Below are 22,237 nucleotides of genomic sequence, written 5' to 3' on the forward strand. Positions count from 1 at the left end.
CACCTCTCAAAAATGTAGGGTTTATTCCAAGCCTGTGACCCTCCCCTGAAGTATCATGGATCTGTAATCCCATTGGCCCAAGTCTTATTCTGTGCCCACTTTGAATCTGTGTTAAGCTTTGCCAGGGAGACCAAACCTCTCCTGGCCTTTTCCTCCCTCTCTCTGCAACAGGAAGAGACTTTAAAGATCATCGAGTCCAACCCAGCCCCAAGAGCTCAACTAACCCCTGGCACCCAGTGCCACATCCAGGCTTTGTTAAACACACCCAGGGATGGTGACTCCACCACTTCCCCGGGCAGAACATTCCAGAACTTTATCACTTTTTCCTGATATCCAACCTGTATTTCTCTTGGTGCAGCTTGAGACCAGCTCTGACCTTCCTGCTTCTCAAGTAAGCCACACTCTTGTTCCTACAGAGCACAGAGATGGTTCAGAAGGCTCTAAGCTAGTTGGGGGATCTTCCCAAATATAGATTTAAATCCATTTCACTGCCTGCTTCCCCCCTGAACCCCCAAGCAAAGCTCTACAGCTGACACTGCTCAGGCACAGAGCATGAAACTCACTTGCTGAAATCATGGATGGGCAAGGTTTCACTCACAATACTCACAAACACTTCCCTAACCTATGGAATCCAACATCTCCCTTTGCAGTAGGAGGGCACATGGCTGATTTCCAGACCCATGTTCCAACAGGAGCTGCATCTCATCATTGCCAGCCCAAATCTCTTGGGGACTCTGGTACCTTCCAACTCAAAACATGGAAAAAATAACCCCCCTCACCTGCTCCCTGTGAACAGAGAACCTTTTCCTCAGGTTAATGAACCCCCTGGATTAGATTCATCACCCAGGAGAGACTAAATCAGCTGTCACCACAAACTTACCTCTGCCCACATCACTGTTTGTGCTAATCCTGAAAATGTTATTTGCCAGAAGAACCAGAGGCAGGGGGCCAGCAGCTCCTCAGCACTCACCAGGGTGATCCCTCCTGCTGCCACTGCTCCTCTCAGGTCAGCTCCTGCACTAACCAGGGCTCACTCTGGCTGAACCAAAACCCCATTTCAGCAACAAGCCAGTGTCTGTTTTTACCAGAGCACTGTCACTGCCTCCCTCAGCCCACCCCATGAACACACAGAGATCACACAATGGCAGCTTGTTCCTTATCAGAGCCAGATGGGAGCAATCAATTCCCAGCTCCAGAAAGCAGCAATGACCAGCACATTTGGGAGGAAATCACAGTGAGAGAGGAGAGGAACACCTCAGGCTGCAGCTGCTGCCTGGGCTACATGAGAAGCACTTGTTAGCAGAGGGTGAGGATGCTCAGAGCTCGTGGCTCACAGGGATTGCTAACCACAGCCTGCCTGGCCTCTGACAGGCCAGGGGCACTAAAAGGAGCTGAACTAAGGTTGGCAGGGCACTGCAGGGCTGGCTGACAAGCTCACAGGGTACCTGAGTAGCAGAGCATTCTCACAGGGCTCTGAAACAGCCGGCAGCAGGCAGGGGTAATACCTGCAAAAGGAAGCCAGGTTAGAAATTCACTGCCTCCAGATAAAAATCCCACTGATTGTCCAGCCATTCCCAGTGATTTATGGTCTCTTTCAGCCAGGTCTTATAAGATCTTGGAGATTTATATCACACCTAAGATAGCTCAGCTATTTTAAAAGGCATAAAATCAGCAGGATGGCTTCTGTGGTAGTGTTGGAAACAGAAAAGTTTTATTAAAAGGCAAAAAACCAAAACTCTTTACAGAGAAAACCCGAGCTAGGTACAAGAGGTTCTTGCTCCTGGTAAAACACCCCACAAAAGCAATTAATTTCTTTGTTATTTTCTTTTTCTAATGAATTGCTTAGGCAGGACTTTTTGGCTTCTGTCCAACTGGCTATCCTTAAGTTTGAGGTGAAGTCCCCAAGGTCCTATGAGGTGTCTTTTTACCTAACTGAGGAGAGAAACTGTCACAGACTTGATTTCATGAAAAATCATTTTTTTAGGATTTTTCCTCCTGAGAAGCTGGGAGGCCTCAGGAACAAAATGTAAACAATGGTTATCTGCTGCTGTGGAATGCAACAGGTGCATCTGTGATTGGTCTCATGTGGTTGTTTCTAATTAATGGCCAATCACAGTCAGCTGGCTTGAACTGTCTCAGTCAGCCACAAACCTTTGTTATCATTCTTTTTCTATTCTTAGCCAGTCTTCTGATGAAATCTTTTCTTCTGTTCTTTTAGTATAGTTTTAATAATATATATCATAAAATAATAAGCCTTCTAAACATGGAGTCAGATCCTCATCTCTTCCTTCATCCTGGGACCCCTGTGAACACGGTCACAAGAAACTTCTGGGCTTTTTTCCTTTTTAAGGACACAAAGGACAGTTTGGTCACTCCATTAACAGGAGACACATTCCTACATCCCAGAGCAGAGCTGAGCAAGGAGACTCTGCTGGGTCAGAATGTGGGGTGATAACAACAGCTCCTGATGATGGTGCAGCTCAGGTAGGAGAAATGAGAACAAAACACAAATCTGCCACATTGAAAGTGTGCCTGAGTAAGAGCAGGACCCAACATGCTCATGTGCATGAGAAACAGCCAGAGAATGATGAGAGGAGGCTGGGAAATGGCAGCACTGCTCCCAAGGAATTGTGACAAATTTCAGCAGCAGGGGAAAGGGTTCTCAAGCCCCAAACAGACACCCCATGGCCACCTGCCCCTCTGTGCTGCTAAATTACAGATTGTGACTTTGGCAAATGTGAAAAATGGGTATTTTATGTCTGGCTTTTTGCAAATATTCAAATGAATATCATATGTGTTATGTCAGGAAGTGATGCTGTATTAATTTTCTTAAGTAGTGTGTTAAATATAGTTTTAGGTTATAATGTAATGTTAAAATAGAAACTATGCTATGTAAGATACTTTTTTTAAAGAAAGGACTTGCAGTGAGATAGCAGCCACAGGACACCTCAATCTTTCAGAAAAAGAGAATTTATTGCTCCATTATCAGAAGAAATGAATTTCTTCCTGCTTTGCTCAGCCCTGAAGATGCTGTCAGGATTCAGAGGAAGAAGCTGACACTGCCCAGACAGAATCCTGTGTTTGAATGGAATTTATGCATCATGGATGAGGTGTATGAATATACAACAGGTTGTTGCTTTTAAGGGTTAATCCTCTGTTAACATGGGTTCTTTTTTGGGCTTATTTTGCCCAATAAAGGTACCTGGACATCCATAACTCTTTGTTCTTATTGTCCTAATCCAAATTGTCCAAATTATTATTACTCTAATCATATTACTATTTTTATAACCATTTTATTACTACTAAACTTTTAAAAATTTAAAAAGCAAGTGATTGGCGTTTTTCACAGCAAACCAAACCAGCAGCTACATCTACTTCAGTTTGCTCAAAGGGGTCTGGAAAACTCCAGATTTTTAAAGATTAGGTTGGAAAAGAGTTTCCAAGTTGTTTCTTAGCTAGGTAGAGCCTCAGATTAGCCCTGCACACAGAAGTGCTGCTGACTGGTGCCAGAATGAAGGCTGTGCTCAGGAGGCCACACAGCCAGATAAAAATAAATTAATCACTTAAGCTCATCTTCTTAATCCCACACACAACTAACCTGGCACATTCCCATCAAGTTTCCTACTTTAAAACTCCCCATCTCCATTGTTTTTTCTCCTCAAGAAGGGCTGGTAGGAAGCTTCCAGTCTCCCAATATTTTCAACATATTATCCTCGATATCCTGAAACCCACATTTCTCATTAGGATCTGTTCAAGCAACCTCAGGAAGAAACATTTCTGTGACTCAGCAGAGCTTCATCCTGTTACCCTGAGCTGGATTGCCAGAGTTTAAAGTGCACCTGGGCTCTGTGCTTCCTCCTGAGAGCAATTTACAGCTCCCAGCAGAGCTTTTTTCCTCACTTCTATAATGACAGAACAGGTCGCAAATAATCTTTTTTTTTTTTTCCTTTGTTAAAGGTTCCTGGCTTTCTTTGTCATCCCTGGGAGTGTTCCAGGTCAGGCTGGATGGGGCTGGGAGCAATCTGGGATACTGGAAGTGTCCCTGCCCATGGGACTGGGTCATCTTTAATACCCTTTCCAACCCAATTCTAGAATTCTATGATTTCATCTCTGGATTTCATTTCTTCAGGGAAGTCTCTTTTGCAAAAAAAACCCCAAATTAACCATTCCATTACCAACTAACCCCAGAGCAGAGACTCTGATGTTGGATTGGATGAGTTAGTCCAGTAAGATGGAGTAAGGCTTTGTAAGATGGAATGTGAAGTGCAAAATGGAAAAGCCAAGTCCCAATTAATTCCTGAATCAAACAGGCACACTGCTCATGCTTGTGAAACAGAAACATGCCTAAAGTCCTCTCTGCAAGACAGATTTGAAAAAAAAAATCTCTCTGATTGAACACCAACCTTTGGTCCATATTCAGAGCAGTTGGGAGAAAAAGCTGATGGAAAAAAAAACCAACCAAACCAGGGAAAAAAGGGAAAAAATCCAACAATTTGTTTGCTGCTACTGAAGGATGTGCTTCAGAGGACAAGGGACTGTGCTGCTAATCCCTAAGCTCCACTGAGACCTCCAAGGGCTTTGCTGTTTATTCTGGGCTTCTCTGGGCAGGGGAAAGTGAAAGCTCTGAGCTGCTCTGCACAGCCCCCCTGCTCACAGAGCATGGCTGAGGTAACAGCAGAATATCCTGTAAAACAGCTCATTCTGCACTCAGGGGTTTATTCTGCACTCAGGGGTTTATGGATACACTCCTGCAGGAGACAGATTCTGTGCCTCCATCAGGTATCAGTTTGCAATAATCCCCCCTAAGAACCCAGGTGGCACAAATCCAAGGCCAGCTGTGCAAGAATTTTGCTTCTAATTATGCAAAGATTTATTAAAGCTTTTTCCATAGCTCTGAGGATCAGGTTCACTTCCAGCTATGATTTTAAGAAGGTGTTATAAAACAATCCAGCTGGCAATAAATAACTCTATTACATGTCCATACATATCCATGTGTATTTTCCAGCATGTCACTGGGAGGGACTGAGGAGTTTCTGACACCTGGAAGAGCATCACCCCTAAAATGAACATGATCTAAACCACATGGGATTCAAGCCAGAACCTCAAAATACGTCTTGATACTACTGGTGGGTACAGAGCTGCTGTTCTGGAGGGTGAAACAGATGCAGAGAAGGAAGAGAAGAGGGTTAAACTGGACAGGTGGGCATGGCCCATGGGTGCCACACTGCCCTGGGGACACGGAGCGGGGACAGGCCGGGCTGCAGAGAGGGAAACAACGCCAGGGAGCCCGGAGCTGGGAGAGATGTGCCGGAGCAGCGATCGATCCGCGGAGCGCATCATCCACCAGCGCTGCGGTGATGCAAAGGCTCCCAAGGTCGGCACAGAAGTGATTTATAACAAACCCAGAGCTGATTTATAACACTGAGCTGATTTATAACCCAGAGCTGATTTATGGCGCTGGCAGCGCGGCTTTCCCCGCCGATATTTCGGTGATGGACAGTGTGGCTATCAGGTGCAGCATATATTTATGTTTATATTTACATTATATTTATATGTTTTTATATTTATTTAAAGCTTTGCTCATTCCGCGCTCCTTCCCACGCTCCGTTCCGCAGCAGGAATGATGGCAGCGGAGGTCTCCCGTAGGAAAGGACGGGATTGTACCGAGCCTGCCTCCCGCCCGGTAATTCCCCGGCAGCGCACGGGACGCACGGGCGCTAATTACGCTAATTACGTTAATAACCGTTCAGCCCGTGCACCGGCGCCGCCGATTCCATCCATGCGCAGTTCTCCCGCAGCCAGCCCCGCTGCCGGCGGCGGGGCCTGCGCCCGGCGGGCACCGACACCGCCTCACGCCCGGCCCCGCCGCCCCCGGGCCGCGACCCCCGCGGCCCCCGCCGGGTCTCACCTGCGCAGCAGCAGCCACAGCACGACGAGGAGCAGCGCGACGCCTCCGAGGCGGCGCTGCCGCCGCCCCCCGCACGGCCACATGGCGGAGGGAGCGCGGCCGGGCCCCGGGAGCCCGGAACCCCCGGAACTCCGACCCGGTGCCCCCCGGGCCCGAACCCCCGACCCGCCGGGCGCCGACCCAGAGCGCGCCCGCCCCGCCCCGGGCCCGCCCCGCCCGCCGCCCGCGCGCCACTGGCCCCGCCCCGCCGGACCGCCTCCCCGAATCCCATTGGCTGGCGGAGGGGCGCGCGCGCCCGAGGGGGCGGGGCGCGAGAGGGAGCGGCGAGGCCGTGAGGGAACGGCCTGAGGGGGATCGGAGAGACGGACTGAGAATGTGGAGAGGGAACATGGGAGAGAGAATATGGGAGAATATGGATAGAGAACATGGATAGAGACCCTCTCAGCCCAGGGCACCCATCCCTGGGTCTCCCCCGTGGGCAGGGGGCTGTTTCTCTTTGAGGCACAGGTGTCTGTCCTTTAAACTGCCCTCACTGCCCTGTGGGGCAAATTCAATGTGCAATAAAACGAGGGAGGGGACATTCAGGGCCTGCCAGCAGCAGTAGGAACTGAGATTAAACAAGTGGAAGGTGTCCTTGCCCATGGCAGGGGCTGGAATGAGTTTAAGGGTTTAAGGTCCCTTCCAACCTATCCCACTCCATGATTCTGCAGCTAATCTCTGTCATTTCCCCCTGCCAAGTACTGCTGTGAAAAAAGAGCTGGCTGACCCGAAGGGGTTAACAAAGACATTACCTAAAAAGCCCTTAAGCAGAACTATTTTGCAACACCTACTTCAAAAATTCCCTGTTACTTCTGTTTAAACACCTGAAATACCACAGAAGGAAATTATCTTAATTTCCACTCCAGTAACATTTCCATCTTTGCTTTATTGATTCCAAATCAGAGAGGAAAAAACAATTTAATTTACCAATATTTTTATTCCCCTTACATCGTTCACAGCCTCACTGATTGGAGGCTGCAGAACTCAATATTTCTGTACATAACCTTAGTATTTCATTTGCACTTTTGTGTTGCAATGGCTTCTTTGAGATTAAGCACCAAGATGTGGTGGGAATACAGAGAACAAGCAGTGGCTGGGAAAAGTTTAGGAAAAATTTGCTGGGAAAAGAGGGAGTGCTTCTAGCTAAAGGAGAGGCATCCTGGGATAAAAACCCTCTGGGTAGAGCCTGTGATCATCTGGGGTGCTGTGAGCAGTTAATTCCTTCAAAATAAAGATTTCAGTGATCCCATGGGCTCACCTCTGCCTGAGGTTCCCATTTCAGAGGTGAGCAGCAGCTCTGGTGTTTGTTTTTTCAAGGAGGACATGTGGCAGGCAGGCCAGGAGCAGGGTTTGGAGACAGGCTTGTATTGACAGCTGTGATTTCTGGCTGCACAATGCCAGCCTGGTGCCAGGCACGGCGTGCAGCTGTGCCAGCCAGCTGTGGGTAAGGCAGGAAGGCTGTTTCCACTGGGGCATCCCCCTCTGCACTCCCAGGGAGAGAGCTGGCCAGCAGGGGAGGGAAACAGGCCGGGCTGGCACACATGGAGGGATTTGAAGGCTCCTGGCTTCAGCCCTGTAGCAGATTCCTGGCCACAATCATCCTCATGACCTCGTTGGTACCTGCAGCAGGATGGGCACACAAAGGAAACGCAGTTAGGGCATGGTCCAGGATTTTCCTCCTCAAAAAGCCAAGAGAATTCTCCCCTGATGTGCAGTTTACAGCACAGAGGAGCTCTTCCCATTTAGGTGGAGCTGGGCCAAAACCCAACTGCCAAGGGCCAGCATATTGCTTGGGAAATTGCTGCTTTTTATGTGAGTGTAGGGAGGCTGCAGGAGCAGGCATGGAGCAGAACTGGATTTACAGCAACATCTGAGCTCTCTGCTGTACATTTAACACATACACCACACACAGGCTGCAAACTCACTGGGTGTAAGAAACAGCACGTCCCTTACCAGCTACCCTGGTTGTAGGTGAGGGCATTTCAAAGCAGGGAAAACAGAATATTTAGGAGGTGAAACTGGGATTAGAAATGGCCAGATACTGTTAGAGACACAATGTCATGCCAGAGCTAGGCATTCCTGTAGTTAAATTTTTTAACAATGGCTTTTCAGGCCATAGATCTCAGAGAGAGGTGAGTAGGAATTCATGATAGAATTTGTTTTATTTTTAGGGTTGTGCTTTGTTTTAGGGGGGTTGGCAGCATCTAACCCCTCCCCTTATTACGGACCAAAATCACTGTTAGAGAAACGATGTCAAGGAGTGCAAACAGACCAAAATCACTGGAGAGGAATTGTTAGGGAGAATCATCACATGGCCAGGAGGAATGGGATGAAACTGGACAGAGGCACTGCTAACATGACAACTAAATATATTTCTCTGCTGTAAGACTCCTAAAATAGCCAGCTGAATATCTTCCTCTGCCCTCACACAGCCAGAGCTCCCAACCAGGGCACTCACACACAGCACAGCTCATGCTCAGAGCAGAGCAGGGCTCTGAAACCCAAGAATCAGACTCTCATGGGAAGGTGGGAGCCTCCAGGGGTTTTTTTCTCCCAACCCCACTGCCAACTTCCCTTGTTCTAGGAGTGTCTTTTACCTTCCAGGATCTGGTGCACTCTGATGTCTCGCACGAACTGCTGCACGGCGTAATCCTTCAGGTAGCCATAGCCCCCGTGCATCTGCAGAGCCTGGTTACAGATCTGAGGGGATAACACTGCTCTGAGCTGACTTGTGAGGACACAACAGTGGCAGAAACTCAGTAATGACCCAGGAAACTGAGCTCACTTTTTCTCCCTGGTCACCTAATCTCATCTCTTAAAAATGCAGTGTGACTGTCAGACCCCATCAGTGCTGCTCTCTGTGCTAGCACATTCCATTTCACATAAAGGGTGTGTTTATGTGAACAGCAATGTCCAGAAATACCCAGGGATGGGCACAGATACCCAGGAATGGGTATAGATTACCTGGGATGGGTACAGAGATGCCCAGGGATGGGTACAGGGATACCCAGGAATGGGTATAGATTACCTGGGATGGATATAGATACCTTGGGATGGGTACAGAGATATCCAAGGATGGGTACAGGGATACCCAGGAATGGGTATAGATACCCAGGGATGGGTATAGATACCTTGGGATGGGCACAGAGATACCCAGGCATGGGTATAGACACTCAGGGATGGGTATAGATGCCAGAGATGGGTACAGAGATGCCAGGAATGGGTATAGACATGCAGGGATGGGTATAGATACTCAGGGATGGAAACAGATACCCAGGGATGGGTACAGAGATATCCAGGGATGGGCACAGAGATACCCAGGGATGAGTGCAGAGATGCCCAAGGATGGGTACAGAGATACCCAGGGATGGGAATAGACACCCAGGGATGGGTACAGAGATATCCAGGGATGGGTATAGATGCCCAGGAATGGGTACAGGGATGCCCAAAGATGGGTACAGATACACAGGATGGGTACAGGGATGCCCAGGGGTGGGTATAGACACCCAGGAATGGGTATAGATGCCAAGGGATGGGTATAGAGATACCCAAGGACGGGTACAGATACCCTGGGATGGGTACAGAGATATCCAGGGATGGGTATAGATGCCCATGATGGGTACAGAGATACCCAGGGATGGGAATAGACACCCAGGGATGGGTACAGAGATATCCAGGGATGGGTATAGATGCCCAGGAATGGGTACAGGGATGCCCAAAGATGGGTACAGATACACAGGATGGGTACAGGGATGCCCAGGGGTGGGTATAGACACCCAGGGATGGGTACAGATACCCTGGGATTGGTACAGAGGTACCCAGGGACAGGTACAGATACCCAGGAATGGTGAACAGAGATACCCAGGAATGGGCATAGATACCCAGGGATGGGTACAGATGCCCAGGGATGGATACAGAGATGCTCAGGGATGGGTATAAATACGCAGGAATGGGTACAGACACACAGGAATGGGTACAGGGATACCCAGGAATGGGTATAGATACCCTGGGATGGGTATAGATACCCAGGGATGGGTACAGAGATGCCCAGGGATGGGTAGAGATGGGTATAGACACCCAGGGATGGGTATAGATACCCAGGGATGGGTATAGGCACCCAGGAATGGGTACAGATACCCAGGGATGAGTACAGAGATATGCAGGGATGGGTATAGATACCCTGAGATGGGTACAGGGATACCCAGCAATGGGTATAGATACCCAGGGATGGGTACAGAGATGCCCAGGGATGGGTAGGGATGGGTATAGACACCCAGGGATGGGTATAGATACCCAGGGGTGGGTATAGACACCCAGGGATAGGTACAGATACCCAGGGATGGGTACAGAGATGCCCAGGGATGGGTATAGATACCCAGGGACGGGTACAGAGATGCCCAGGGATGGGTATAGACACCCAGGGATGGGTACAGAGATGCCCAGGAACAAATATAGATACCCAGGGATGGGTACAGACACCCAGGGATGGGCACACAGATACCCAGGGATGGGTAGAAATGCCCAAGGATGGGTACAGAGATGCCCAGGGGTGGGTACAGACACCCAGGGATGGGTACAGACACCCAGAGATGGGTATAGATGCCCAGGGATGGGTATTTTTAGGGAATAAACTGATTTTTGCCGCATTTCTGCGGTTTGCAAACCCGAACCGCCCGATCGCCACCTGGCGGCCACTCAGGGCAGGGGCTGGCAGGGCGCTGGTTTCCATGGAAACGCGACTCTCTGTGTCCTGTCCCCCAGTTTGGGATGGAAAATGAAACTACAGCAAAAATTCAAACTGCTGAGCACATAAACAGCTTCTAAGTGCACTGGGATAGGAAATACCAAGTTATTTTCCTCCCTTCTTGCTTTCTCTTTATGGGGACATTTTGATAAAGTAACAAAAGACGGTATTTTTCAGTGATAAGATAATTTTCAAAGCAATAATGTAATTTTTCAGCAGTCTAGGAAAGACTTGCTACCTAAAAATGATCACCCTGCAACATGCAAATTTTGCTTGGAAAATAAAAATGCTCTGCTCCCTGTTCTGTCTCCCTTTTGGCCTCTAGAAAGAACAGTGGAAAGATGTTTGAAATCTCTCAGATTAATCCTGCAGCCTCCACATGTTTTATAAAACATCCTGTCCTCAAATAAGGCTCCTGTTGGCTTTGGGTTGTGTAGTGGTTTTGGTTTGCCAATTTAAAAATCTTAATTTTTAAATTAAGACTTGAGATTAAATCTTAAAAATGTTAAGATTTTTCTTTTAATCTTTAAAAAAGTGGGGTTTTTTAAGGTTTCTTTGAAGGTTTTTTAAATATTTAAGATTTCAATTAATCTTGATTTAAGATTAAATTTAATCGCAAATTTGGGATTGAATTTAATATTTAAAAAAATAAGATACGATTTTTAAAAATAATTAAGATTTTTAAAAAGATTTAATTTAAGAATTAAATTAATCTTAATTTAAGATTAATATTAAATTGAAGATTAAATATGTATATATATATATATATATATAGATATTATATATATATATAATATCTATAGATAGATAGATAGATAGATAGATAGATAGGGTTTTTTTTGGTTTTTTGGTTTTTTTTTTCAGGGAAAAGATCACACTTCTTCCTGACACCCTTGCCATTAAGGTTAAATTTAAGATTTTAAAAAAATTAAGATTTTTCAGGGAAGAAGATCAAAATTGGATTTAATATTAAAAAAAACCCAAGATTTTTCAGGGAGAAGATCAAACTTCTCCATGACATCCAGGGCATTACGATTATATTTAAGATTTATTTAAAAATTAAGATTTTTCAGGGGGAAAAAAAAAAAAATCAAACTTTTCCCTGACACCCTGGCCATTAAGATTACATTTAAGATTTAAAAAAAAAAATAAGATTTTTTCAGGGAAGAAGATCAAACTTCTCCCTGACACCTTGGCCATTAAGGAGAGCATCTCCAAGCTTCTAATGAGGATGCCAGGAGGAGTTTGACGCACCTACCCCGAAGCACTCGTTGGTGGTGAAGAGCTTGGCCATGGAGCAGAGCATGGCCAAGGGGGGCATTAATTAGAGCATCTCCAAGCTTCTAATGAGGATGCCATTAAGGAGAGCATCTCCAAGCTTCTAATGAGGATGCCATTAAGGAGGGCATCTCCAAGCTTCTAATGAGGATCCCAAGAGGTTTTTGAGGCACCTACCCCGAAGCACTCGTCGGTGGCGAAGAGCTTGGCCATGGAGCAGAGCATGGCCAAGGGGGGCATTAATTAGAGCATCTCCAAGCTTCTAATGAGGATGCCAGGAGGAGTTTGAGGCACCTACCCCGAAGCGCTCGTCGGTGGCGAAGAGTTTGGCCATGGAGCAGAGCATGGCCAAGGGGGGCATTAATGGGGGCATCTCCAACCTTCTAATGAGGATGCCATTAATGGGGGCATCTCCAAGCTTCTAATGAGGATCCCAAGAGGTTTTTGAGGCACCTACCCCAAAGCACTCGTCGGTGGCGAAGAGCTTGGCCATGGAGCAGAGCACGGCCGCGTCCTCCCGGCCCTCCTGCAGCGCCCGCGCCGCGTTGCGCACCATGAGCCGCGCGGCCACCAGCCGGGTGGCCATCTCTGCCAGCCTGAACTGCAGGTACTGCACAGCCACAGGAGAGCTCCATCAGCACCTCACTGGGGTCTCAGCCACAGCCCACCACTGCCAGGCAGGGCTGGTACCCACAGCTCCACAGAGAGAGCAAACACAGCCCCACCACTGCCAGGCAGAGCTGGTACCCACAGCTCTATAGAAAGGTAACACAGCCCCACCACTGCCAGGCAGGGCTGGTACCCACAGCTCTATAGAGAGGAAAACACAGCCCCACCATTGCCAGGCAGGGCTGGTACCCACAGCTCCATAGAGAGAGCAAACACAGCCCCACCACTGCCAGGCAGGGCTGGTACCCACAGCTCTACAGAGAGGAAACACAGCCCCACCACTGCCAGGCAGAGCTGGTACCCACAGCTCTACAGAGAGAGGAAACACAGCCCCACCACTGCCAGGCAGGGCTGGTACCCACAGCTCCATAGAGAGGTAACACAGCCCCACCATGCCAGGCAGGGTTGTACCACAGCTCCACAGAGAGAGTAACACAGCCCCACCACTGCCAGGCAGAGCTGGTACCCACAGCTCTACAAGAGAGCAAACACACCCCCACCACTGCCAGGCAGGCTGGTACCCACAGCTCTACAGAGAGCAAACACAGCCCCACCACTGCCAGGCAGGGCTGGTACCCACAGCTCTACAGAGAGCAAACGCAGCCCCACCATGCCAGGCAGGGCTGGTACCCACAGCTCTACAGAGAGGTAACACAGCCCCACCACTGCCAGGCAGGGCTGGTACCCACAGCTCCATAGAGAGGTAACACAGCCCCACCACTGCCAGGCAGGGCTGGTACCCACAGCTCTACAGAGAGAGGCAAACTTTCCCTGGGGAAGGCTGTGAGGGCAGAGAAAAGAATAAGAAACAATTCTTATCTCCACTTGCTGCACCTGGTGTTGTGCACATGTGGAATGTGTTATGGGGATTTGGTTACCAAAGGGTGGTTTCTTAATTGGACACTGGATGGTGTTTAGATTGACCAATTGTATCCGTCTGGATCGGACTGACTGTAAGGGTGATGAGCTTCTTAATAAGTATAATATAATAATATAGTATAATAGTATAATATAGAATAGAATAGAATAGAATAGAATAGAATAGAATAGAATAGAATAGAATAGAATAGAGACATTTATCAGCCTTCTGGAATCATGGAGTCAATGCTAATTATTAACCCACTCAATGGACCATTGCTACAATAATGGTTCAGGTCTGACACGCTTCCTTACTAGGAAAAGCGTGTTCTTGACTTCCCCAGGGAAGGCCCTGTGAGGTGAGGGATGGCCCTTCCAGCATGAGCAAGGGCAGAGCTGCTGCAGGGCTTACCTGGTTGCTGGCGAGGGGTTCCCCGAACTGCTTGCGGACAGTGAGGTGCTCCTGAGCCAGGAGAACCGAGGCATGAGCAGCTCCCAACGAGCAAGAAGCTGGTGGGAGAAGCCAAGGACACAGAGTGAAGGTGAAGCTACCTCAGAACAGGCAACAAGAAGGTCCTGCCCTCCTCCCTTGGCTCTCTTTGGCTTTCTCACCGATGTTTATCCTGCCTCCGTTGAGGCCCTGCATGGCGATGTTGAATCCCTGCCCTTCAGCTCCCAGCCGGTTGCCCACAGGAACAACGCAGTCCTCAAAGATCACAGCCCGAGTTGGCTGGGAATTCCAGCCTACCTGGGAAAAAACAGAGCTCCTTCCAGACTGCCTGAGGAGCAGCACAGCTCCAACACAGAAGCACCAGCCTGCTCCCAACCCCTCGGTCTCACTGCCAAGCTGTCACAAAGCACCCGTGGTCTGCCAAACCATGCAGTGTGGAAATTGGAATGGGTGTTTTTGAGAAGAGGCACAAATCCAGTGATCTTGATTTTCCTGAGACTAAAATCCTTCACTTACCAAAGGGATGGGTATTGGGCAAACCTTACCACTTGGTAAAACCATGCCAGGCTGGGACTCCAATCCCATCCATGAAGAGATCCCTAATGCTTTGCACAGACAATCTCATTGGCACCACAGGACACGGCCTCAACCTGTGCCGGGGAGGCTCAGATTGGACATCAGGAAGAATTTCTCCATGGAAAAGACTGTCAGGTATTGGAATGAGCTGTCCAGGGAGGTATTTGAGTGACCACCCCTGCAGGTGTTTAAGAAGTGCCTGGATGTGGCACTCAAGTGAGCATCAGTCACAGGCTGGACTCAATGGTCTTGCAGCTCTTTCCAATCCTGATGATTCTGCGGTTCTGTGATCTCTGTCCTGCACTTCCCTCAAGCACACAGGAAGCACAACCCAAGCCTCTTACCTTCTTCTCCTTCTTGCCAAAGCTGAGCCCTGGCATTCCCTTCTCCAGCACGAGGCAGGAGATGCCCTTGGGGCCTGGGCCCCCTGTGCGACACATGACCACGTACACATCGGTGTCACCTCCCCCGCTGATGAAGGCCTGCAGGAGGGCACAGTGAGAAAAGTGAGGCTTTGAGGGGGGTTTGCAAACTATCCCTGAGCCCACAGCAGCAGCTGGCAGGGTACAGAAATGGAGAGGCAAAGACCCCACAGCCAGAGGCATTGAGGGACTCAGCTGGTGAAAGCTCTGCAGAGCACGTCTTGCCTTGGGAGAATGCACAGAGGTGAGGAGACAGCAGGAATGGGAAGGACAGTGAGACCCAGGCAGCTTTAGCAGGAGCAAAGAGGTACCTTGGAGCCATTCAGGACGTAGGAGTCCCCTTTCCTCTGAGCTGAGGTCAGCAGGGAAGCTGCATCACTGCCACTCCCTGTTTGAGAAGCAAGGAAGCAGCCAGTGAAGCAGAAGGTCCAGAGCCTACAAACTCTCCCTGGGACCATACCCTGACACCTGAGTTTGTACCACGAGCATCTCAGCAATCACCATCTGCCTCTCCTCAACTTCACAAATGAATATGGAAAGAAACATTTCACCTCCAGCCCTTTGCATGTGCAGTTAAAGAGAGAGGAGATGTCCTGCTTGAGGATGCTCACCTGGCTCAGTCAGGCAGTAAGAGGCAAACTTTTCCATGCTACAGAGGGATGGGCAGAACCTGCGCCGCTGCTCCTCGTTGCCAAAGGTGTCGATCATCCAAACACACATGCTGGGGTGAGAAAGAAGGAGCAGCATTCAGGATTGATCATAGGTTGTACAAGAACTTCCCTGGCTGAACAGAGGATAGCTCCACAAGCCCTGAGGCCTGAAAATGTTCTTGCTACACCTTCCATTCACCACACTCACTGCCCTGTGGAACAGCAGGTTCTGTTTAAGAGCCTCAGTCTCCTCTCCAGGCTCAGCCCTGCTCCCTCTCCAGGAAAGTGCACCTGAAGAAAGCAGCATCATTGCAGCTCTGTGTGCCAAGTGACCTGTCACTGGACATGTCTGTACAAGCAGGACAGCCCTGGGGTCAGGTGGTGCCTCTGGGCTCTGTCACAGCACAGCAAAGGCACAAAGGCTTTTTCCAGGCAGGTTACTATCTATAGACAGCTTAAGTGGCAGGGCAGAGAACAAAATCCAGAACTTAATCCCATCTTGCATGCCACAAAGCTAAAATTACTTCTTGGTGGCATCTCAGTCCTTGTGGCCTATTTGTTTACTGCCATCCAGGGATCCTCACAGGGATGTGTGTACTCGAGGTCAGCATTTAAATATATAAATAATGAGCAGCAGCCAGGGAGCTGCCTCCAGCTGGATTTAGAGCCCACAGAGCAGCCAGGCTGACACCACCCACCTGTCGGATCTCAATATCTCAGCCCTGAGATGCTGAGCCTCCGAGACCCTGGGGGGGTCTCGGGACTCCTGGAATGCTGCCAGAAGTGTCTGGTAGCTGGACTTTAACCCTGCACAGGAGACGACAAGGATGAGGGCTTCACAGGGCCTCACCGGGGTGAAGGGTGGAAAGATTAGTTAATTAGAGGGTGAGACACAAGGTTTAGGATTTATGTACAGGGGGGTTTAGAGGAGTAAGATGGAGGAATTGGGGTGTGTCCTGTCCTCCTCCTTCTTCCTCCTCTCCTCCATCTTCTTTGGCCACGGTGGCACCTTTCTATTGGTTATTACTAAGAGTACACCGAGTTATAACAATAGATGGTATTGGGGAAAAATGATAAATATTGTATACGTAGCAAAGGGTATAAAGATAGGTGCCTGCCCCGGAGGGAGACGGAGTGTGCTCATGGCTGACTGCTGTGCGGATCTCTGTCTGGCTGAAAGAACATCTTTTAGATAAACAATTAATAAACATAAAACCAGAAAGAAGAACTGAAGCCTCTTCTCGTCCTTCGATACCCGGGCTGTACCAAGGCCACCTCCGGGCTCTCCAGGCCCCTCAAACAGCCGCAGATAAACCCAGACTTGGCGTCCCTGGACGGACCACGAACCACCACAACCTTTCGGGGGAAGATAAACCGGACATTTGGCTTCCACTGGGTGAGCTCTGACCACCACAACCTTTCGGGGGGGAGCACCACCACCTTCAAAGCCCTGAAGAAGAAAAAGAGAGAAGAAGAGAAAAAAAAAAAGCCAGCAGAGACTGCAAAAAAAAAACAGCAGTCACTGAGAATTCCATCTCTCAGTTTCTGCCGAAGAGAATTCGTAGCAGAACAGCCCGGACTGGAACCAGAAGGCGCCCTGGGTCCACCTCTCGTGATCTGCTGGACAGATCGAGACGTCCAGACTGCTCTGGCGACAGATTTGGTAAGAAAGCCTGAAAATAAGAACATGGGGGCACACCTTCCCAGGAACAACGGGAAATTTTGTCCACCTTATAAGGTGTGACACAAACATACAAAAATTAATTAGCTCTGGCCTTAAAAGGCCAGGAAAGTAGACCCCCGAGACGCACCAGACGTCCGGGGGGGGGCCCTCAAAAGAGGGGGGAGCAATGCAAGTCTCCGGAAAAAATTAGCTCTGGCCTTAAAAGGCCAGGAAGGTAGACCCCCGAGACGCACCAGACGTCCGGGGGGGGGACTCTCTGAAAGAGAGAGGGGAGCAAGGCTCCAGGAAAAAATTATTAGCTCTGGCCTTAAAAGGCCGAGTGAAAAATGCTCTTGGAGAAAAAAGAGCAAGAAATATTATTAAAATACCCGGTCCCAAAACCCAGAAACCCTGGGAAACTCCCAAAAAGCGTCCAGAAAGCCCAGAGAGCATGGAGGACTCAGGACCGAGGGGGGAGAGCAGGGGGGGGAAGAAAAAGGGATCGGAGGAGGCGCTCTTTCGCGGCAGCCAGGCAGCGGCGGAGCAGGCGGGGAGCGCGGCTGAAGAAAAAACAGAGAAGGCGTGTTCAGATACGGCTTTGCTAAGCTCAGAGCCGGGGGGTGCAGCGGCCCCGGGGGCCGGCAAGGTAGCAGAAATGCGCGCGGTTGTGACGCAAAAAACGCGGGACGCAGATCGGAGCGAGTCGCGGCGGGCGCGGGTGCCGGCGGGACGGCCGCACACGCTGACGAAAGGCCACACACACACACAGCGTCGGAGGAGGAGGAGACAGTCAGGGGCAGACTGAGGGGGAAAATTCAGAGGCGGAAAAAAAAAAAAAAAAAAAAAAAAGAGAGAGGAAAAAATAACCTCGGGAGAGACACAGAGCAGCTCGGAAAGCACGCATGCGCCGAGCGCGGGCGGGGGCGGGCCAGACCCCCGGTGACGTCTCAGGCGAGGAGGGGCCCTCTCCAGACTTGGTGCCTTTGGTAAAAACCCTCGGGGTCCTAAGCCTCTCCCCTCCTGGGGAGGCTTGTGTGTTTTCTAACCCTATTGTCAGTTGAATCAAAAACTAGGTAACCCCTGAGTGAGCTTGCAGACAGCAACAATCAGCGGAACAAAGAGTGCAGTCATCCCAGCCACGGAGCCCGGTGACAGCGCCACTCGTGGGGGAATGACCGAAGTGCACAACATGCCGGATGCAACTATGCAACGATTTTCCTCAACAAGATATAAGAAGAAACGAATACTCAGACAAAAGTCGGGACTCAGACTGCAAAGGACAACTCAGAAGAGAAACAAGAGGAACGAAAGACTCTGGGGGGTTTTTTCTCTTTGGGGTCTTGAATATTTCTGTGTAAGAACGAAAGACTGGGAAGTTTTCTCCTTAAAGTCTTGAATTGCAATAGGCAATAGAGTAAATTTACCTATTATAGGGAAAACTGACAAAGGATCATATATTGATCAGCTGGTAGATTTCTTTGACATTTCTCCCATTTGGAGAGGAATTTTAAGGGCAGATTTCTTTGACATTTCTCCCATTTGGAGAAGAATTTTAAGGGCAGGATTTTATGTTTTAATAGTTTAGGATTTTATATTGTAATAGCTTTCCTAGTCCTCATCCATGTCGTCCCAGATGCCATGAATCGGATTGTAAAAGAGGTTTTCTTGGGGCAAACAGAAGGGGGAGATGTCGGATCTCAATATCTCAGTCCTGAGATGCTGAGCCTCCGAGACCCTGGGGGGGTCTCGGGACTCCTGGAATGTTGCCAGAAGTGTCTGGTAGCTGGACTTTAACCCTACACAGGAGACGACAAGGATGAGGGCTTCACAGGGCCTCACCGGGGTGAAGGGTGGAAAGATTAGTTAATTAGAGGGTGAGACACAAGGTTTAGGATTTATGTACAGGGGGGTTTAGAGGAGTAAGATGGAGGAATTGGGGTGTGTCCTGTCCTCCTCCTTCTTCCTCCTCTCCTCCATCTTCTTTGGCCACGGTGGCACCTTTCTATTGGTTATTACTAAGAGTACACCGAGTTATAACAATAGATGGTATTGGGGAAAAATGATAAATATTGTATACGTAGCAAAGGGTATAAAGATAGGTGCCTGCCCCGGAGGGAGACGGAGTGTGCCCATGGCTGACTGCTGTGCAGATCTCTGTCTGGCTGAAAGAACATCTTTTAGATAAACAATTAATAAACATAAAACCAGAAAGAAGAACTGAAGCCTCTTCTCGTCCTTCGATACCCGGGCTGTACCAAGGCCACCTCCGGGCTCTCCAGGCCCCTCAAACAGCCGAGATAAACCCACACCCACCCCTGCACAGACACACTCACTTGTGGATGCTCATGTAAGCAGTGGTGCTGGTACATCCTGTTGACAGAGCTTCAAAGATTATGGAGGTGTCAAGTCGTGACAATCCAGAACCACCAACATCTGGTTTCACATAGATCCCACCAAATCCCAGCTGGGCTGCCTTCCTCATGGTTTCCACAGGGAATATTTCCTATTGGGAAATAGGAAATAGGAAAGATACCCCAATGAATATTCAGGGTTAGTTCAGTCCTTTTGGGTAGCCCTGGGATACCAGTTTGAGTCCCACCATCCTGCAGAGTTTGTCAGCTGGGTGGGTCAAATTAGAGGTGGTACCAGCACAGACAAATTCCATCTTGAGCAGTGAACCCAAGATCCAGGTGATTGAATAACCTGGCTAGGAAAGCTTCAAGGTATTTCTGATGATTTCCCTCCCCCAGCTACAGCAGCAGCTTCAATGACAACCTCCAGAGCTACTGCAGTGAGACCTATGGGTCACAACACCCTAAGGAAGGAAAAAAGGAGCCGTGCAACCCTGGTGAGGCTGTCCTACCTTCTCATCCCACTCGGCCATGTAAGGAGCCATCTCCTTGGCAGCAAAATCAAGGGCAACTTTCTGGAACTCCTTCTGATCCTCAGTGAGTCCAGTGGATGCTAGAAAAGCAGCAAGAGATGAGAACATGTGTCTGTTGAGGGAAAGCAGCACAACCACCTTGTCTATACCCCTTAACTCACACAAACAGTTCGGGGTCTCTGTTGCAGACACCATTCCTCTGTTCCTCAGGAATACAATGAGCTGTGCTGAGAGCAGGGGGATTTGGGAGGGGCTTTTTGGGACAAAACAAATCCAAGATCCCAACTGGCTCTGCCTGCTCCATGCTAACTGCATTAGAAAGGCAGGACAGGGGAGCACAGTCACTCCATCTCACTAAGTCTGTGCTAAAGAAATCTGAGGGAGCAGTGCTGGGACTTCAAAGAAAGGAGACTGGAAGCAAATAATACAGCAGCCCTTTGGAAACAGCATCTAAAGCTTTAGTTAGGTTCTGCAGTTGAAATCTGCTTCACTCAGATCCAGATCCAACATTGTTTTGTTTGTTCCCCTCCTGAAATTCACAGCTATGCTGGTGCCTCAATTTTAAATGTTGTTAGATGTTGAAGCAATTCATCAGCAGAGTGTTCTGGAACCAGAATGGTTTGGATTGGAAGGGACCCTAAAGACCATCTTGTCCTTGTTCCAACATCCTGACACCTTCTAAGAGACCAAGCCCTGTCCAACCTGGCCTTGAGCACTGCCAGGGATGGGGCATCCACAACTTCTGGGCAACCTGTGCCAGCTGGAATTCTGCCACAGGAATTTCTTCCTAATATCTAACCTGAATCTCTCCTCTTTTAGTTTAAACCCATTCCCCCTTGCCCTATCAGTCTGCCTATATAAAAAATCACTTTCCTTCTTTTTAAAAATCCCTCTTCTTTTGAGAGATATTCTTTGATTCACTATCAAATCTGAAAAAACGTGAAGACCTAGGTAAGGGAAGGACATGGAGATGTTGCAATAGGACATGAAACAACATGAGCACACACACCACTGCTCTTAAGGTGAAAAAAAATTTTCTGACTCCAACATTTATAGTTTTCTAAAAGAGACAGTGGATTGGAGGGTGACAGTGCTACCTCTCCAATGACACTGGACAAACTAACAGTTTATCAAATTTCTTCTATAAAAAGATGCAAAACAGTAAGTTATTTACAGAAAGTATGTGAGGAAGTTTACTACAAAAATGTAAACATTAAAAAGTTTTAAAAATCTTTAAAAAATCAGAGCAACATGGAGAGGGACGGACCTTCCTTGTGGGCTTTTTCCCACTATTGAGCATGGTCTAAAGAGGTAAAAGGAGGAATATGGAGAGGGATGGACCTTTCTTTCCTTCCAGGCTCTATCCCACTGCTGAGCACGGTCTAAAGAGGTAAAAGGAGGCACATGGAAAGGGATGGACCTTTCCTTGTGGGCTCTGTCCCACTGCTGAGCACGGTCTAAAGAGGTAAAAGGAGGGACATGGAAAGGGATGGACCTTTCCTTGTGGGCTCTGTCCCACTGCTGAGCACGGTCTAAAGAGGTAAAACGAGGGACAGGGAGAGGAAAAGACCTTTCCTTACAGTCTCTGTCCCACTGCTGAGCAGCACGGTCTAACAAAACAGAAGGAGGGACATGGAGAGGGAAGGACCTTCCTTGTGGTTCTGTCCCACTGCTGAGCACGGTCTAACAAGGCAGAAGGGGGGACAGGGACAGGGATGGACCTTTCTCTGCCCTGTCCCACTGCCAGGCACCCGCTGCGCGTGTCCGCGCCCGCACCGCCCTGAGCGGGAGCAGGACTCGGGGAGGAGGGACACGGGGAGCAATGACACACGGGGCAGTGACACCAACAGCTGGGAACATCCCTCCGGGCGGGGACACGACCCGGGGGCCACCGAGCCGCCGTCCGTCCATCATCTCCCCCAGCCCGCCTCCCCCGGGCCGCGGGGCCGGGCAGCTCCTTACGGTCGATGCAGGACGCGATCCCCCGGCGCCCCAGCAGCAGCCGCGCCGCCGCCCGCGGGGCCGCTCGCCACGCCATGGCCATGGCCGTGCGGGGCCGCTCCGCTTCCCGGCTGCTGCCGCTGGGGCAGGCTGG

General features: G+C 49.3%; 2 protein-coding genes across 8 annotated transcripts in view; both read right to left on the minus strand.

Moving 5' to 3' along the window:
- The window catches only part of LOC135457469 (beta-galactosidase-1-like protein 2), a 38,359-nt gene extending 32,250 nt beyond the window's left edge, over positions 1-6,109 (minus strand). For 2 of the 7 annotated variants that reach the window (XM_064732070.1, XM_064732069.1), the window contains exons 1-3: positions 5,909-6,109; positions 1,446-1,505; positions 339-410 (exon numbers count right to left, since the gene is read on the minus strand). In XM_064732070.1, coding sequence (XP_064588140.1) covers positions 339-410; positions 1,446-1,505; positions 5,909-5,991 — 215 coding nt within the window. In that variant the 5' untranslated portion in view covers positions 5,992-6,109. The other 5 variants (XM_064732073.1, XM_064732071.1, XM_064732076.1 and 2 more) reach the window with 3 other exon arrangements.
- Positions 6,110-6,813: 704 nt separating this feature from the next.
- ACAD8 (acyl-CoA dehydrogenase family member 8) lies at positions 6,814-22,237 on the minus strand. Its single transcript, XM_064731896.1, has 11 exons — positions 22,105-22,237; positions 20,122-20,222; positions 19,592-19,761; positions 15,557-15,666; positions 15,257-15,333; positions 14,868-15,005; positions 14,109-14,244; positions 13,909-14,006; positions 12,427-12,579; positions 8,545-8,647; positions 6,814-7,567 (listed from the first exon to the last, which is right to left on the minus strand). The coding sequence occupies exons 1-11, from the start codon at positions 22,184-22,186 to the stop codon at positions 7,515-7,517; spliced, it is 1,221 nt and encodes a 406-aa protein (XP_064587966.1). The 5' UTR covers positions 22,187-22,237; the 3' UTR covers positions 6,814-7,514.

This window comes from Zonotrichia leucophrys, chromosome 24 (assembly GCF_028769735.1).
Source record: "Zonotrichia leucophrys gambelii isolate GWCS_2022_RI chromosome 24, RI_Zleu_2.0, whole genome shotgun sequence".
Taxonomy (NCBI): Eukaryota; Metazoa; Chordata; class Aves; order Passeriformes; family Passerellidae; genus Zonotrichia; species Zonotrichia leucophrys.

Bases quoted from the DNA above. Each gene is read 5' to 3' on its own strand.
- ACAD8 (XM_064731896.1), bottom strand. From the start codon at position 22,186: ATGGCCATGGCGTGGCGAGCGGCCCCGCGGGCGGCGGCGCGGCTGCTG. The intron at 19,762-20,121 runs GTAGGACAGCCT...ATTTCCCAATAG, and splicing joins TGGCCGAGTGGGATGAGAAG to GAAATATTCCCTGTGGAAAC. The intron at 15,006-15,256 runs GTACCTCTTTGC...GCCCTCCTGCAG, and splicing joins ACGTCCTGAATGGCTCCAAG to GCCTTCATCAGCGGGGGAGG.